The sequence below is a fragment of the Stylophora pistillata genome, unplaced genomic scaffold (assembly GCF_964205215.1).
Source record: "Stylophora pistillata unplaced genomic scaffold, jaStyPist1.2 SCAFFOLD_132, whole genome shotgun sequence".
NCBI classification, from domain to species: Eukaryota; Metazoa; Cnidaria; class Anthozoa; order Scleractinia; family Pocilloporidae; genus Stylophora; species Stylophora pistillata.
Window position 1 is genome coordinate 64859 of NW_028290810.1, and position 18130 is coordinate 82988.

The 18130-nt window shown below is 36.1% G+C and overlaps 3 protein-coding genes across 6 annotated transcripts; all 3 read left to right on the forward strand.

Moving 5' to 3' along the window:
• The first annotated feature begins 31 nt into the window (after positions 1–31).
• On the forward strand, positions 32–4978 carry LOC148715915 (uncharacterized). The gene is made up of 8 exons (XM_088746282.1): positions 32–125; positions 1006–1199; positions 1649–1816; positions 2145–2216; positions 2309–2664; positions 2985–3061; positions 3386–3575; positions 4515–4978. Exons 2-7 carry the CDS (start codon positions 1007–1009, stop codon positions 3483–3485), a joined length of 966 nt encoding a protein of 321 aa, XP_088602408.1. The 5' UTR covers positions 32–125; position 1006; the 3' UTR covers positions 3486–3575; positions 4515–4978.
• A 1191-nt stretch (positions 4979–6169) lies between these two features.
• Positions 6170–10832, forward strand: LOC148715916 (uncharacterized). Of its 3 annotated transcripts, none has more exons than XM_088746312.1 (7): positions 6170–7485; positions 7950–8117; positions 8641–8821; positions 8961–8997; positions 9954–10110; positions 10611–10681; positions 10772–10832. In XM_088746312.1, the coding sequence occupies exons 2-5, from the start codon at positions 8015–8017 to the stop codon at positions 10062–10064; spliced, it is 432 nt and encodes a 143-aa protein (XP_088602438.1). In that variant the 5' UTR covers positions 6170–7485; positions 7950–8014; the 3' UTR covers positions 10065–10110; positions 10611–10681; positions 10772–10832. The 3 variants fall into 3 exon arrangements, with proteins under 3 accessions (XP_088602438.1, XP_088602437.1, XP_088602436.1); XM_088746311.1 differs by having other exon boundaries at positions 7963–8117; XM_088746310.1 differs by having other exon boundaries at positions 6170–8117; positions 9954–10158.
• Positions 10833–11409: 577 nt separating this feature from the next.
• LOC148715917 (uncharacterized) lies at positions 11410–18031 on the forward strand. 2 transcript variants are annotated; one of them, XM_088746303.1, is made up of 6 exons: positions 11410–11555; positions 12321–12378; positions 12610–12677; positions 13236–13562; positions 13887–13962; positions 14145–18031. In XM_088746303.1, exons 4-6 carry the CDS (start codon positions 13504–13506, stop codon positions 14556–14558), a joined length of 549 nt encoding a protein of 182 aa, XP_088602429.1. In that variant the 5' UTR covers positions 11410–11555; positions 12321–12378; positions 12610–12677; positions 13236–13503; the 3' UTR covers positions 14559–18031. The 2 variants fall into 2 exon arrangements, with proteins under 2 accessions (XP_088602429.1, XP_088602430.1); XM_088746304.1 differs by having other exon boundaries at positions 11445–11555; positions 12261–12378.
• Positions 18032–18130: the final 99 nt, after the last annotated feature.

Below are 18130 nucleotides of genomic sequence, written 5' to 3' on the forward strand. Positions count from 1 at the left end.
TGCGGTCAAACAAGAAAGATTAGCGTTAGTAATCAAGTTCTCGAGTCCAACGGCTTAACTGAATATTCTCATTCTTCTGTCTTCATTTTGATCAACGTCAACCTTCCAAGTGTACTAAGTATCAGGTAAGCGCGTATTTTAATCCTTAAAAGTATTGCTATGATTCAATGATTTTTAATGCTTAATATTTTCAGGGCCGTAGCCAGAAAAACACATGATTGCATGAGGCAATTAATGTCCATGAAAAACTTATTACTGGGGCAATCGGTCCATGGTTGGGTTCTCTTCCTAGGTATAAGGAGTGTTTATGATGACTATAAACAACGAAAGCGAAAGATATGATCGAGGTTTGTTAGTAGTTAAGGCCCTGATATCAATGATACTTTGGAGATTTTGGAACTCCGCGATTAGATAATGTCTGCTGGCTTAAAGGCTTGTAGCCCGCACGATGTTTCGCTTCCAGTGGTGATTTCATCAAAAACTGACCAAGTATTCTGTAGCAGATCTTATCGTTATAGTTGATATCAAGAACAACCCCACCAGCAATGCTGATTTTACTTATCGTGCTAAGATAAAGTTCTCTCATGATCACATGGCACGGATTTATGCACGTTGTAAACGTTCTGTTGAGAGCGGTTGATCGATTTTCTTGATTACCGAGCAGTTGAGAAAAATAACACGTACGTACTCGAGAATCTGTTTGATGAAAAAGCTGCAAGCTGTCAAGTTCGAATGAGAGAATTGTTTGAATCGACCGCAGTTTCAAGCTGGTGCATTGCTCAGCTGAGATAGGTTTAGCTTTGGAGCATAAACAGCGATGAATCAAGTTTAATTATGATCAAAGATTTGTCAGATATCTCACGAGGTGCGAAAAGGCGTCACGAAAGAGCGAAATAAGTTGTCACAATTTACGTTTGACAGAAGGTTGTCCAAAATATTATGTGTATTTAGTTTGCATGATGGTTATAGTGGAACGTATATGTTGATTTCTTTTGCACGGCTCAGTATGTCATCATCAAAGTCGGCAAGCCAAGTTGTAGTTGGTTGGAAAAGTAAAGGAGGGGAGGCTTTCGAAAATGAACTGGTGGAGGCGATTTCATTGAAGAAGTTGATTTTTAGAGGATCGGCTCAAATTGGAACGGAAGACTCAATGCAGTACAAGAATGACCTCTGGATGGGAAAAATTTTATCTGTTCATGGTAAGTGTATATAGCAATCTCGCACGATCGCAAAAACTCGCTATAGAAACGGTTACTCTCCAGGTCAGACCCTTTAAAACAGCGTTTGCTGAAAGCAAGGTAGAGTGGTCAGCGAAAGGTTTTACCAAAGTTTCATCGAGCCGGCCGTCTTAAAAAAATAAGCTAACTTAATTATTATCCATATACCAATCAACTAGGCAACCATCTTTTTTAGATTGAACTTTCCATTTCTTAAATAAATATCTAACAGCATTGCTCCCTTAATGTCCTTCTTGGCCTTCTCATGCCACGCTAATTTCAAAAACGATTCATGCAAAGCGTTCAAGCTTCTACCAATTTGGGAAAACGTAAAATTGCCGTTTTATACGTCATGTTTACACGTTTGTAGTGTTCTGGCAAAGCATATACTGCCCATTGTGAAGGCTTTTTTTGTACTGATCTTTAAAAAGGTAGTAAGGGTGAAGCAGATAAAACCTGCAAGAGCATAACCTCTGACCAATCAGTCAGTGCAGAAATGCAGAGCACTGGATGCTCTAAAAGGAAGAGGAGAGCCAATAGGAAGCTGTTTGCTGATTATGATGTTTCAACAACTGATCAGCTAGAGGATTCAAGTGCAGGTAAAAATTGAATTTTGACCTTTTACTGTAATTGTGGGATGTGGCATTACTCATGTGGCCATATGGTCAAAATGATAAAATACAGTAATTATGAGCTATTCAAGGAAAGTGCCTGCAAACTGTTGTGCAACAGAGAAGCAATTGATCATTTCTAAAACCAGAGATTAGGCTACATCAGTGTACATGTATGTCAGACAGTAGTTTAAACATGCTACTTTAAACCTGTTGCAACCTTGAAAGCCACATTACAATAACATATATTTCTTTGTGGAGAATGACTGACATTTATTTTGCACTCATCAAAGCAACAATTTTCTCTTGAGAACAGAACATGCATCAGCTGAGACCACCCCACAAAGTGGAAAACACAAGAGAGAAAGGAGGAAATCAGAGAAACAAGGTTTGTGTTTATGCTTTATCATTTGTGTGCTATAGTTAATGTAATTTTAATGTTCTAAAATCCTAACTAATCCTTCCACGTCAATTTTCCAGCCAAGAAAACCACACCCGCCAAAAAGCGCAAGACTGCAGAGGAGAAAAAGCAAGAGCTGTCACTTCTTTGTCATAAGCTAAATGATATCGAGGAGTCCATTGTAGTGGCGACACCAGAAAGCAGTACCGAAAGAGTGAATGAAGAGCATATTGTGGATGGCTTGTCTGAGTCTGATTGGTCAGATGATGACTCATTAAGGGTAACCTCTACCCCAAATCAGACAAACCCACTACAGCACACCCACTTTGGAGGGAAAAGGCCAAAAACCATACGTCCACCACTCAAGTGTGTCAATGTCTTGTGCAAAGAAGAAAAACAAAAGAAAGATAATGAAATAATCCATCTTAAAGAAGAGGTACATATGTTGAAAGAAGAGCTCTGTAAGTAACAACTACATTTAGGCAGCAGTGTTAATACACTATTAATTAACAGTAACATTGTAAGTTAATTGCCATCTCCATTTACGAATAATGGGGATCATGGGTTTGCATTTTGAACAATTTAATCATAGAGTCAAATCAAAAGCTCATATAACAAGAACATTGTTTCTCATCTGAATATTTTAAGACTGATAGATTAAAAAACCCATTGTTTTGTTCAATATAAACTTGTTGTCTCATTAATTTTATATCCATCATGCTAATACTTGTCTAACACCAGTTATTAAATTTACAGGTAAATCAAAAGAAAGCATGTGTGCAGGAATCAATTCCCACAGAAAAATTTCGAAGGAAAAAGGAACAGCTGATGGAGTATGCATATGAGATGTTTTGTTTAATATTGCATATATTACATATATATTTATATATATACACACACAAATATGCAGTAAACAGAGTGTCTACTACAATTACATGCACTTACCTTTCTATAGACAGGAATCAAGAGGCAGGAATTGACATAGTTCAATCAGTCTAAGTCCTTTTTTCAGCCAATTTTTTAACTGCAACTAGTACACCCCTTCCTCGTGTTTTATATAGCTATTTATGTATACTGTGCTATATATATTTAACCTTTTTTTCAAAATTCCTAGAAACATTACAAAAAAAGTAATTTTGAAAACATTTTTTTGTTAGCTTACAGAACTTATCAGTGGATCAGGCATCTGGATGTGCCCTAACAAATTGGGTGCAGCTATTAAAGATGCTGAAAATAAATCCAGGACTGTGTTGGTGAGGTCACTGCTGTGTGGATTTTACAACAGAGAAGAGCTTTTGTCAAAGACCTTCAAGGAACTTGACAAAGATGTCATAGAGGCTTGTGTTGGTAAGTGTAGCAACATTTACTTTTCATGGTTACTATATACTTCGGATAATACTCCATGTGCAGTTTCTCAAAATCTTCATACTCCCCGACAGAGGAGATTGAAATTTCCAGGGGAATGGGGGGTTATGCAAGGCCTAAACATAAAGAAATATACAGTATCAAGCTTAACTGGAATTCTCAGTAAGGGTAGGAGGTCTTCCAAAAAATTATTTCCCAAGGAGATATGAAACCTAATTGAGGGAGGGGGTGTATGAGGGCATGTTCCTCCAGAAAATTGAGAAAGAACCAGCTAAGTGATGCATTCCTTTATTCTGAGTTTCAATTTCCACTGTTGGAAAGTGTTCAAAGCGAGAAGAAAGCGAACAAGGTGTAAATTGAATTTAGAAGGATAATTAATTTTACTGGTACTATGACCGACAATTAGCTTTCTCAAAATCAACAGTTTACCAAAAAACCTGAAATATGTGAGAAAGATAGTTCCAGCGTACGCGTCAGGGCGTATATTTTGCGTGAGTGTCACGCTTAATGCACGAGACTTGAGATACTTGTTGATGATACTCACAAAGCATGAAAAGTTCTGGGAAATCTTTCGTATCCATGAAAGTTTTTTTTTTACAGCTAGTGCCCATCGGGGGTAGCCACACTTATATCACGAGATATGATGTTACATGATCACATAGGAAGGATACAGAAATGCCTTAATAGACATTTCATTATAAAGATAACTGGAATGTTTCCCAAGAAAACTTACTCATTGCCGCAATCACAGCATCGGAGATCGGCCCTCCAGCCGCCATCTTGAATGTTGTAAGAGCGCTGGGACCTAATCCTTTCCTTACGTCTCGGTCGCAAGTTTTTCAGTGATATGAAAGATTCTTCGTCACTCAGGAATAAATGGTTTTGAACCTGCTAAAAGTGGTAAATGTCTTCTTGTTGTAGATATGTCCTCTGACGTAATGTGATATAATGGCCAATCACATCTTATGATCTATAGAGCGACACGCGGCTTAGGACTCGCTAAGAGACTCCGTTGCAGTTATGTCTTCAAGCAAAAGTGCTCATTCAAGGGGGTCCATACAAGTAGAAAATTTGACACGTATGAGCAACTTCCAACTGATCTCAGGAAGACATGTGCAATCTCTCATATTACTTTCCTTGAAGTTGATGGGACTAGTCTCTTTAGTCATTTTCATGAACAGAGAAACTCTGAAGTTCATATTTTGTTTAAAAACTGACTTCTTTAACTTCATCAGACTGTAGTTGACTACAATTTGCTGGTGATTGATATTTGCAGCATATAAGAGTCAACTGCACCATGTTGTCAAATGTTGATGAACATGAAAAATTGTATATTGAATTTTCATGTACACCCTAATATTACTGAGGGAAAGGTTTCTTTCTCATCTTGAGTGTTTTTTTCATTCTCCTTTATCTCCCCAGAGTTATGATATTGAGGGAGTTCTTGGTTTATCCTGGGCATTTGGAATTCCCACATTTGACATCATTCGTGGTACTGCCCTCACGAAAATCTGGTCTATTTTAAAACCTATTTTATACTCTTTTATTCCTATCTTTTATGTATTTTTCCCCCTATTTTATGGACTATTTTAAAGCAATTCTTTAGCTATTTTAAACCTATCATTTTGAAACAAAAAACAGTTAAAAAATATAGTCCATGCATGCATGATCTACAGAAAAAAATGTTTGTAAATTAGCTTTAAAATAGCTCTAAAATAGCCTAAAAATAGCCTTAGATGTGTATGGAAGTTGGTGAGAAAACAGTATTAAAATAGTGTGAATAAGACAAGCTAAAAATAAAATAGGCTGAAAATAGTCTTAAAATAGTTATAAACGAGGAATAAAATTGGGGTAAATAAGAAAGGCCTTGGGCAGTAGGCTGAAAATAGCCTTAAAATAGACATAAAACAGGGATGAAATAGTTTAAAAATAGGTGTTTATTTTAAATCTATTTAATAAATGCCAGTGCCAGGTAAATAGTACTGCCAGTTCATAGAACCCCATATTAAATTACATTAGGTACAAATTAGTTTCAAAACAGGTAACATCATAGTTTAAATTATATACAGACTTTAATTGACAGTTTGTTTGCTTAAATTGTAGCATTTTACAATGGCATGTATGCCCAAACATGAAAGGATGGTTTTTGAGATAAATATTATTATGGAGATCGAACATAAATTTTACTCTCACAGAGACTGTCTTTAAGTTAATAGCTCTGTTTTATTTTTTCAATCCTTATGTAAAGCAAAAGTGATTAAAAATGATATAATAAAAAGTAACATAATAAAAAACTCTTAATTAGGCAGTTAACTAGCTGCAGTGGCCTTAATTCTCTCGTTGCCCATTCTTTGCCTTTTTGGGGCCGGTGTACATTTTCCTGTACTCTGAAATAAAAAGAGCATAAATTTATAAACACACATGCAATATTTTACACACCAATACATTTATTACGGTTGTGAACATTGTTTTGCTGTTTGATTTTTAAGATTGAGATTGTTTGAATGATGCAACACTGCATCACCGAAAGGAGTGCTTTCACCACATTCCTATTTTGCTTCTGTAAAAACTTAGGGTATTCAATACTTGCACATAACTTAGGCCAACATGATGACTTGTGATCTGGGTATAAAAAGATGATTTGGATACAATTTTCACTACATGTGTAGAGTAACCTCCACTAATGGACAATCCTGCAAGTGGACACTAACCTGCAATACAAAAGTTTTTAATAGTCCCAATACCTCTTAGTTTCCAAATATTAAACCTCCCATAGGGGGAATACCTTAGTTAAGGGGTCACTATATTTGATTTCAATGGTGCATGCTTGCAACAGGGTCATATTACTATGTCTAGGTATGTACTATTTAGCCACATGTAAATTTACTTATAGCTTACCTACGAAATATCCAGGCTTGGATGAATTAAATTTCAGGGAATTTACTTTACATCTTAGGGCTTGCCTAAGCTCAGATTTAGTTACAGGCTTTACGTCCCCAAGTTTTGCAACCTTTGCAAAATCTGTTTTAAGAATTAACAGAAGTATGTTAAATATCATTGCGCAAATAACATTGAACTAAAGCACAACTCTTATTCAGTTGTATGATGTTAGTGTAATAAGTTAAAGGGGGTTACCGGTTGGAATAAGGCCCCAAGTGACCTTTAAAAAGTTGTTGGAGTATTAACAGGAAGTCTGTTAATGGCCCTAATATATTAATTACAAATTGACAAAACCAGTAGAACATACACAGCACTATTATAAAGTATATATAAAAACATTTACAAGTGACTATTTATTCCAAATTGCATGAGAAAATCATGTGATTATGTATTAATAATATACATGAAAAAATACGAGGTAGCTTCTCATAACTACGCAGAAGAAAAGCGCATGCATCACGTGCAAAAATAATTCATTCAAATCCTGCAAGTGACATTGACCTTGACATTGACCAATTACTCTGACCAATCAGAATGTCTGGTTTTGTTTCTTTCTTTGCACTGAATTAACCCTCTTCTGTACTGAATTAACTCTCTTCTGCACTGAATTAACTGAAACTGCATTCATCTTAACCAATCAGAACTGAGAAATTTTTTCATGTATATTATTATACAATATATGGTATAGGAGGAAATACCAATTAAACAGGTCTATAATAGGCAGTACGTGTAAACACGGGATTGTTTAGTTTGTGATGTGTGTGTCAGTCGTGGTTTTCATTGATTAATGTTTAGTATTCGGAAGGGGAGGTCTCCCTGAAGGAAGCACTGCAGAGTGAAGTCTTCACACACAAGAGTTACAAGTCCCACCTGTTGAAAGCCAGATGGAAATCAATTTGCTGTGAATATGCAATGCTCCCACCCACAATCAACAAATTTAAGATAATAGTTGGTAAGTTCACTCTTCTTCTTTGGAAATTCCTCTTTCCAAAACTTAGATCTACTCTTCTCCACAGTTATTCAGTAACTTTTTCATAATGGAAATGGGAATTTAGCAGTGGATATTCCATAAGATGGCTCTTCTTGTCCACTGATACTAGGTCTAATTGGAATTTGGAGTGTTTGTTTTTGGAGACCCCTAGAAAGATCCTTGGAGCAAGGAAGAAAACTAACAACAAACTCAACCCACATGTGACACCAGGTCCAAGAATTGAACTAATGGGAGGCGAGTGACCTCACCACCGCCCAATCCCAGCTCCCCAATATTGATTTTTTATTTCATTGTTTTCATAAACCGTCGCCAAGTGACCTGTGAAAATTTAGGCCGACTTAGTACCAACAAAACAGTCTGTTCAACCAGATAATTTTTGATCAGTGAATCAATTCATGAGTTTATGAGTAATTCCCAGGTGACAGTTATTTTTTTTAGTATTATCATCGTTAAGATCCTCTACTCGGTTCACTGACTCCTGGAATGGGCTATGGATGTACTTCATAAACTTACACAAATGGCTGAAGAAATCTTTGGTTTAGATGCGTTTTGTACTGGCAAACAGATACACAAGCAAAAGGAAAATTTGTTGGGTAAGGTGATTGAGGAATTTTTGTTTCCTTTTATTCTTGACACAATTCTGCAGAGCCCTGCTTGCAAAGTAGTGCCCCTGATTTCTATGAGCTTCTACTAGGGACAATGTGTTCTGATGACTGGGATAATACAGGGGTTTCATTAAGGGCCAGGCACCGGGCAAATTGACCAGTTGTGAGGACGGTTTTGCCCACCTGATTTGACGGTCTGGAGGAAAGTTTATCTTGTGAAGAAGTTCAGTTCAAAGAGTTTTGCCCGCCTGTGAAAACCAGTTTCCCTCCTGCAGAAAACATTAATGAAGCCCCTGATAATATATACCTAAATCATGTGGTTGGCAATACCTTGCAATCCTAATTCAGGCTTTGAGATAGAGTTGTGCTTGTAATTGGATGTGTTATTATCCTGATTAAAATATAGAGAAAAGTGCAATCAAACTGGCCTGAAACATGGGAGAGTTTTCTTCTGTTTTATTATTAAACTTTTAATCACATATTTTGGCATCTATTCCTTTTGTTTGTGCAGATTTGCTAGCCACATCAGAAAGTTCTGGCCAAAACCTTTCTAGTTTGTCAATCCTAAATGACTTGCTCTCATCCCTGTTACAAGTTGGTCAGCTGTATGCTCATCAGGGAGCTGTGAGGGAAGCTTTGAGGCAGTTTGTGGATGGTGTTGCACTAGCAAGGCAATTTTGCCTACCATACAGGTGATTTATTAATGTTTAGTAAAAGCTCTGTTAAACTTTTGGACCCACACTAGATCAAAAAGTCAAGGAGCATCAATCCAAAATTTTAGATGAGAGAATTTTGAGGATAACATTAACTGTCCTTGTCTGTTACTCTTAGACAATCAAGCTGTTACCAGAACAGGAAAGGGAATAAAGTAAGATCTTAAAATTGTTTGTTGAACATGAAGTTGTGCTGAAAATGAAGGGTTAATTTCTTTTGTTTTATTCCCCTGATGTGAATTCAACATTGAATTAATCTACTGGTAATTGGTAAATTTGCCTTGTCCAAACCAGCAAAACAGTTATTTTTCAAATTTTTTGCTTTTTTTTTTTTTTTGCAATTACGGCAAATGTATACGACAAATTTCATTTCAACTTCTTATGTCCCCATAGAGCAAGATATCTTAGCTATAGTAAAGATGCCAAAGGGGAATTGTTTACCTCTAAAGATTAATTTGGAACTAGTTTGTAGAACACTCATCTAGACTACAAAGATAATGGCAAAGTTTACATCCTTTTTGTTAATTTAAGTTGAAGTTTCAACTCAAATTAATTAAAGATGACCTCACTGACTAGTGACCAGGGATAGTTTCAATTGAATCCCTGTGGTTTTGTTATTTTAGGAGAATAGCAAAGGATTTTTCTAAACCTTTGGTATATATGATAACACCTTTCCTTGTAAGTACTTGTAGCTACTGTTGCATTTGATAGACTTCTATTTGTTATGTATACAAAAGAGAGAGATTTTTCGTGACCTTGTGAAAACCAGTTGGATGCTTTTACCTCTTAGACATGGCACACAACTGTCCATGTTTACTGGTATCCCCAATTACTGTGGCACTAAGTGACTCAAAGTTTATCTGCTCCTTTATATGGGATGCAAAAACAAAAGGAACTAGAACCTTTGATGCCAGAACAAGGAACTAGAACATGGCTGCCAGAACAGGGGATTACAGAACAGGGAACTAGAACATGGAAGCCAGAACAGGGAACTACTGTAAGACATGGGATGTCATAACAGGGAACTAGAACATAGGATGCCAGAGCAGGGAACTTGATAAATCTACAAGTAGATTTCTCTTTATTTTGTTATTTCCTTTTTGTCTGTTAGGAAAACAAAGGAGATCTGGTGAAGCTTGCAGAACGTCTTTCCTCCTTGTCACTTGATGACTCTTCAACTAATACTGCTCACCAAAAACTGGCTGCCCTGGTCAAGACTTGAAACATCATGAAGTTTTCCTTGTGTGCAACTGAGAGATACAAACAAGGTCTCTTCACTCCTGAAGGAATTTCCCTATTGCAGAACATGCCTAAAGGTACATTATAGTTATTTTACAAGCAATAGCGAGCTTTCAGCTGTGTTATGCAGCCAAACCAGCTTCAAAGAAAGTGTAACTTAACTGTTCAACTTTCTCAGGATTGGTTTGTAGAACAATGTGACTCTTATAACAGGAGAATATTTTTTCTAGCAAAATGTAATTGTCACTAATTTAACCTAATTCTTTAAGCAAAATGACTTTGTTAAAAACTTTTTGTTACAAGACCACATCATTTGACCCTCTGGTTTTTTTCTTCTCAACCTGTATTGCAATAAGCTGTTTTGATTATTTGGTGTTTGATAAAATTGCACTCTACTGGTTTATCATCATCAATTGCCTGACAGGAGAATGTGTTTAGTCTTAGCTACTAGAGACAAAGGGAGGTTCCTCATCCTTGGTCCTTAAGTAATCATCTCTCATTTCATGATCTCTCACATTGCATGTTTCAGCTACTTGATGAAGTTCAGAACCTCACTGACAAGCTATTTGAAGATACAGACAAGAAAAGCTGCATAAACAGGTTCGAGGGAACATACAGGTTAATTTTTTTTCTTACCTTCATTACTTGTACTCTCGAAAAATTATTGATGACAACAAAATTCCTTCTCAGGTCTGGAGGTCACTCTGCAGAAAACATTCCTCGTCATCCCGTAATCCTAACTCTTGGAAAAGTAAGAGCCAGCCTTTTTAGGTCTTACATTTGTTTAGTAATCAGCCATTAAATGTATGCTAGCTCTAGCTAGCAACAAGAAACGTTTTAGAACATAATGTTTTTTGCCATAGTGCTAAGAAACATTTGTTTGCTAAATATTGGTCTTTAATCCACATAATGTGTATTGTATATTTTAATATCTCACGATAAGTTACATTGATTAATTTTATTATTGTTATTATACTTTTAATTAGTTACTACATATATATGTATATATACTTAGATTAGATTAGTATTGTTACAGAAGAAGAGCCTCTTAATTGTTGGAATCTGTAATAAATCAAAATAAATCGAAATAATAATAAATAAATGAAAAAAAAATATGAACTAGTGTGAAGCTAGGCATACCCTGTGAGCAGAGCCTTTTCTACTTTTCTTCTTTTCTTCTTCTTTTCTTCTTTTTAATCGATTCGAGGACAGGTTAAAAAGGCTCTGCTCGCAGGGTAAGTTAGGCGTGGTCTTGACTTAGCAAGTGATCTGTTGATTTGTTAATCTTGTACATGTTGTTTTGAAAACAGGATCAATTGCTGAAAGTTTATTGAGTTACCTCAGGCTTCTAGTGAATTCGAGGGATGAACTAGCTTTGTCTCAGGCCATCCATATCCCTTGCAGGGACTTGGCTCATAAACAATTTACAGTATTGAGGAAAGTTGCAGGGGAAAAAAACATGCCTATGTTTCAGGTACCACTCAATTTCAGGTGTTTCATTAAGGACTGGGCACTGAGCAAATTGACTGGTTTTAAGGAAGTTTTTGCCCACCTGATTTGACCATATAGAAGAAAGTTTATCTCATAAAGAAGTTAAGTCCAAAGAGTTTTGCCTGCCTATGAAAACCAGTTGCTCCCTTGCTAAAAACTTAGATGAAACCTCTGCAATTTTTTTTACAGTGAATATTATCATGAAAATTCTGCAATTATGAACTGCTATCAGCAAATGACAGTTATCAAAATAATTGCTGTGAAGACCACACATGCATAAAATATTTCTGGCTAAGCCACTTTTAAATAGACACAGAAGTTAAAGAGGGTGTGGGCTATACATTAGCAAAGTGTTTTCAAAGAGTGGAATCAATCACTATTAGACTAAGAGTGTTGCAATTGTAAGGGTCAAAATTTTCAATTCATTTGGAAAATTATCCCTTGGTGTTTGAGAAGCAATTCTGGCGTGTTGAAAGAGTCTGGAGGGTGAAACAAGAGGTGGCAGCTCAGTTATTTTTCAAGCATTTAAATCATGATGTTGATATTCTTGCATGCATGTATATCATTGCATTCATCATCATCAGTTTATGTCATCATTGAGGACAGGTAACAAAGCAAAAGCTGTAATCTTTCAATCCATATTCCTGGAGTTCTTAGATACTTTCTAAACCAATTTCCTCATTCCAAGAAGTTGCTGTGACAATGTATACCTCCTATCTGTGGCTGATCCTGCCTTGCTTCTCAATAGATTGGGTGGAAAGAGTTATGCACCAATTGATGACAACCCACTTCTCCCATTAACTAAGGTATATATCAGTATATCAAAATTTATTATTCCCTTTAGTGTACCAAATAGAATTTTTATAAATATATTTCAACTGTTAGTAGGTGTCAGGTCATTTTACCACAAGAGAGAATCTTTACTAAGCCAAAGAGTTCTTTGCAGCCCAGTTGGTGTAGACTTTTCTGTCCCATACTCATGGCTAATGTTTAATAACTTCCTTCATCTGTGGTTTTCAACAATTTGTTTTTTACAGGGTCTTGGAGAGTTTGTGACCTTTTTCCAAAAGTTACAAACTGTCTGTGAAGATACAGCAGATGCAAAGTAAGATAGCTGTAGATACATATTGTACACTATTTTAATTTAAGAACATGATCATTTCTGCAAAGGAAGGTTTTAAAACCAAGATCAATTTTGTTCTTCCACCAAACTCTCAGTGATAAAAATTAGAAAACTGTTGCATCTAGATTCTGAGGCGGACCCAGGGGTGGTTTGGGTGGTTCAGTCCAACCCTCTAAATTGTCCCTCAAAATGCTGGAAATCATGTTTCCGAAGACCTCATTTTGAAAATCTCCTGGGGGAGCATGCCCTTGGACAATCAACGAACCGGCCCCTTGCCTAGATCTTGAATGCATCCCAGTCAGATTAAGGTTGTTTTACAAGCTAATCATGGGAAAAATCCTATTATTTTGTTGAGCACCTTTCATTGGATGGGGTACTTCCGAAAGAAAAGCATGCACAAAGGAGTCTAACCAGTTAAAAGGATTGTCACAGTACTGCAGTAAAAATATTAAATACAGTTGACTGAGTGGTGAGATTGTCCGAAGTGATTGGCATGTTTGAATAAACCCTGTGAAAATAAGTTGTCTGCTTATCTTTCAGAACTGCTGTCTTAAGAATCATGAACATGCTCAAAGTAAGCATTATTAAATCCAAAGAAAAGGTTTTTACAAATGAAAGTATTGCCAAAACTGTGGAATCTCTGAAAGAAAAGGTGGAACAACTAAGCTGCAAAATATGTGATGGTGGCCAAGCAAAGTCATCCATGGCAGGAATGAATGTGTATTTCCTGATTCAGGCTGTATTAGATGAGCACGACTAGAAAAGTTGTCTCCAAGAATATGACACAAGGGACTTGAGGTGTGCTCTGATGACACCAGAAATACCTCATGGAAAATCAAAATTACAATCTACACTTAGTCAGTTCAGGTAAGGTGGAACAGTATTGAAAAACTCTGGGACTTTTAGACATCGCATGGCAAGCTCTAAGCTAGCTTAGTAGTAGACCAGCTGGCACTGGTGCAGATGTTGTCACTCTCTCGTCTTCCTAGCAAGAAATTTTCCTGGCACCAAGTGGAGAGACAATTTGTCTCTCCACTTTAACAGAATAAATCAGTAGGTAGTAATTTCTGCATCAAGAAAACCTTGGCAAGTTGTATGCAGCCCCAGTTTTGCCTGTGAGGTACAATTCTAAGTAAATTTTTATTGTCCTAAGAGAAGTTTTAAGTGACATGATTAATTTTTTCTTGCTAGAACACCTGATTCGGAGTCTTCAGAAGGAGCTGTCACACCACACAAGGATCAGCCACCAAAACACAAACCTGAAAAGGTAAGATACTGGTAAACCGTCCAGTGAATTTAATCAAGGTGAAATCTAAGTAAAGACACTTTTTATTTTATTATTTTGTTCAAAGAGGGTTATCTTAATAAATGCACCAGCAAATTATATGTTATGTTTCCTCAAGGTGCATCTTAGAAAAGCTTATATTAATTTTTTCCTTTTTCTTGTAGACACCATTTGAAAGCTATAGAAAAGTGTGTGGCGATATGAGCTGGGCCAAACCTGCCTTCAACATTCTGATAGGACTAAGTTCAGCTAACAAAAGAGACCTGATGAGTGCTGCCATAAGCAATGATACTTTAACATCTCGTAAGGAATGTGGCAATAAATCTTACGTTGAGGATACATCCAAATGTCACACCAAGAAAAGAACTTTAACTGAAACTATGTATGACAAAGAGAACATCTCAACTGGCAACAAAGCCATTAAATATGTAGCAAAACCACTAGCCAAATGCATGCTCCTTGAGAAGGACATCACTGTGCAAAAGAGCACAAAATGCAAAACTAGTGGAAAAACATTGTCCAAAAGAAAAAAGATTCCATTACTTCAAGGGCAAAAACAGCTCACCAATTTTTTTTAGGTGATACGTATTACTGACAATTACATCACAACATCTGATTCATTTTCATGCATTTTTTTATTTTTATTTTTACATTACTATGCGAAGAGTATCATGATTGAATTTTAACACATACCAGATAGCACTGATTTGTATAACTTGGGACCATTGTCACCTCTAGAGGACACCGCGGAAATACGTTTTGGTGACGTCACAGTGGTCAGTGGTCATCAACATTAGGCTGCCAAGTGCTTCCAAGTCTTTGTGGACTGAGTTCGATGAAAACAGTGGCCTTTTGCATGGTTTTAGGTCGGAAAATATCCATGATACTTCTCCTTGTTTATTATGGTTGATCCTTTGAGTGGGTTTTTAATACTAAAACCACGTCTTAACAAATAGCAGTACAGGGGAATCATTTTGTTTAGAGTTTTGTGCTGTTTGCTGACTTTAGCTGGCCGTCGTTACGAAGTGCGATCGTGGTTCGTCAGTCGCCCTCGCCTTCAGAATCGTCAAAAACAGCAATAGTTCTCCAGACAAAGCAAGAGATTAGGTCTGTAAGATAATTTTCCAGCGAATATTAAGACTGGTTGGATTTTTAAGTGAAGCGATACACGTAATTATTGAGTTGTGAAAATATTCACACTCACTTTGCGCCGACATGCGGTGCCTTTTCAATTTGGAAATCATTCGCTTGGTTGAGAATTTTACTTTTCTAGACTGATTTTTCGCCATTCCACCTTTCTGATTTTTTGTGCATTTAAGAACGGGTATCCGTAACGCTCGAAACGTCAGCTTTTGTAATCGTTACGGTTGCTAATTTACCATTTCAACTTTGTAGATGTATCCAAATTAAATATGAAAACATTTGTTCATTGCATATGCTTGCAGTTTTATCAACAAGTTATCTCTCATGAACAGAATAACGCCTGACTTAAGCTCATATAATGATGATGTTTACAAAGTGAGTGGAAATCGAAGAAATTGTGATTTGTTTGTATTTGAGACCGTCCAACATGATTGGTTCATTTACAATTTATCTTGAATTAAGTCTTTATTGATATTAATTGAGTGAAGATCTCCATTACTTGTCTTTGGTACGTTTGCTTGTACCTGTTACTACAACTGCTACTTTAATTTCCCAAACAGCTCTATTTGTTTTACACGAAAGCATTTTCAATGAAACCCACTTTTTTATTATGATTATGATTATTATATTTTTATAACTCAGTCATTTGAAACTTTTACAGGCACGTGTATGTTTACCTGAAGTATATTCCACTATCTTGCATGTGCATTGCATTAATTTATGCAAATAATCAACTACTCTTCTTCAATTCATTTGTTTTAGACTAGCTTTGCACAGCTTTAGTAGTTTCCATGTGCTTAAGGAATCATATACATCACATGCTCTGAAGCACTGTAAGGATAGTTATGATCCCCATCAGTAATACATCATATCCCCACACTGAGAACATTATCATGAAACATTCCTATTTGACTTGTAACCATTTTTTTTCAATGTGGCAAAATATATGTATATTGCTGAAACTAGTTGAGAATTTCTTATTGACTACAACTAGTTGCTTCCCTTCCCTGTAATAAGTTGGGAAAAGGACATCTGTATGGTGCTATCATTGTTCATGTTTGGGGATATCCCATCCCTGATTTTTATTTGACTGGATAGGCACAGCAGTACACAGGACAAGCATTTGGTTACTCCTCATGACTTACTGTTAACTGGGAATAAACAGCTGACTTAATTTAATCAATTTTCTCCTGAACATTTTTTAACTTCATTTGTTTGACTTCAGAAAATACTTCTGACATTTCTAATTTGGAAGATTAATCATCATAATCATTATGTTCTTTACACCTCTATAAACACCCAACAAGAGTTCTTTGTTTATAACTCAGGCAGCTTCTGAATATAAGAAATCAAGTTTAGAAGATAGTTGATTCATTCAAGGCTGTTGCAATATGAGAAAATACAATACAGTGCTTTATTCACATCGATTGAATTATATTATAATAATTATTTTACCTTAAAGTAGTTTTGTTTCTTAAAAATTTGTTTTCTAGTAGTACCAAGGTGCTAATGTTACTTTGGGAATCAGGGAGCTAAATAAAGCAGAAGTATTGTTAGCTCAGTACATTTTAAGTTGCAGATGGCATTAAGTTAGTAAAAAAAGAAAAGAAAAAGCAAAAATAAATAAAATAAAATGATTAGTGAGGAAAAACAGCTTAACAAAAAGAAACTACAAATTATTCATAATTGTAATGAGAAGTACTTGTTGGGAAAGTAAAACTATTGCTCAGAAATAAAATTACAGCTTCTCAGAAAAAAAAAATTACAGACTAAGGTGGAAAGTAAAAACTTCTTTATTATCCTGGTTATAAGAGACATTTTGTACTTAAAGCATACCTCGGTTTATTCTTCCTCCAGTTGAGCCAGTCTTTGTACTTTTGGGGGCTTCAGTCCTATGCATGTTGCCGTTGTAGGTTTTTTGGCCAACTATGATACATACAGTAACTAGTGGGGATAGGGTGGCCGTGCTACACGGGCATGTTTTCTCTTCTTTTCGGCGAATCTGAACGAAATGCCGTTTACAGGCCGATTTATACGGTTCAAGCCACTGCTTTACAAACCTGATGGTGCAGCGTCCTCGGATCACCGCTTCAACCATTCAAAAATCGTATCATTTTCAGCGTTGGTGCATAAGCTCTTTTATAAACAAAATTTAGTTGCCACGGAGCCGCCAGCGAAAAAAACAATTTCATATCGTGTGCAACTTCAGTTCGGCTTTGGCAAATTATATAATTGAGCTTAAGAACTATTCAAAAGGTGAGCCGAGTTTCAAAGCTAAGTTTACAGTATTCTTTCTAAGTTTTGACTTTTTACGCTGTCGATTTGACTCACGGCGAAAAACATTGCAAAAGTTATCGGCATTTCATGGTTTCGTTGAGGTGTCCGCTGACCAGTAAAATACTGTATCGTGCCCTTAAAAACGTATTTCCGCGGTGTCCCCCTAAAGAATTATTATTACTTTAACTACCAGTCAGAGATATCATTGCAGAACTATTTATTATTTTTATATGATTAATCTTTGGCCAAAGCCAAGCAGAACAGAATTATTCTCTATAAAAACAAAATTATTTTCAAGTACAAAATTAAATGGTTGTTATTTTAACCCTTTAATTCTTACGAGTAACTGAGAGAGAATTTCTCCTTACAATATCAAATAAATACAGTATCAAGAAGTGATGAGAATAAAGGAAAATATCAGTTGGGGGATAAATAGTTGATCCAACAATGAATTCTCCAAACTGACATCATCAGGATCTATGCAGAGGAAAGTAGAGAGAATTACTAGTTTAAAGGAATCTTGGGAAATAAAGGGTTAAGGGTGCATTATGTATTAATTTTACATCTAGAAAAAAATCCCTGCAGGTGCAAACTTTTTGTGGTGTGATTAAAATATTAATTTTTTACTGCAGATCGTAAAACATAACCTTTCACAGTGGCAAACACAAAGCTTTACACAACTAAATGGGCCCATTATAGCTGCCACTTTTTTGTCAAACTTTAGCATATA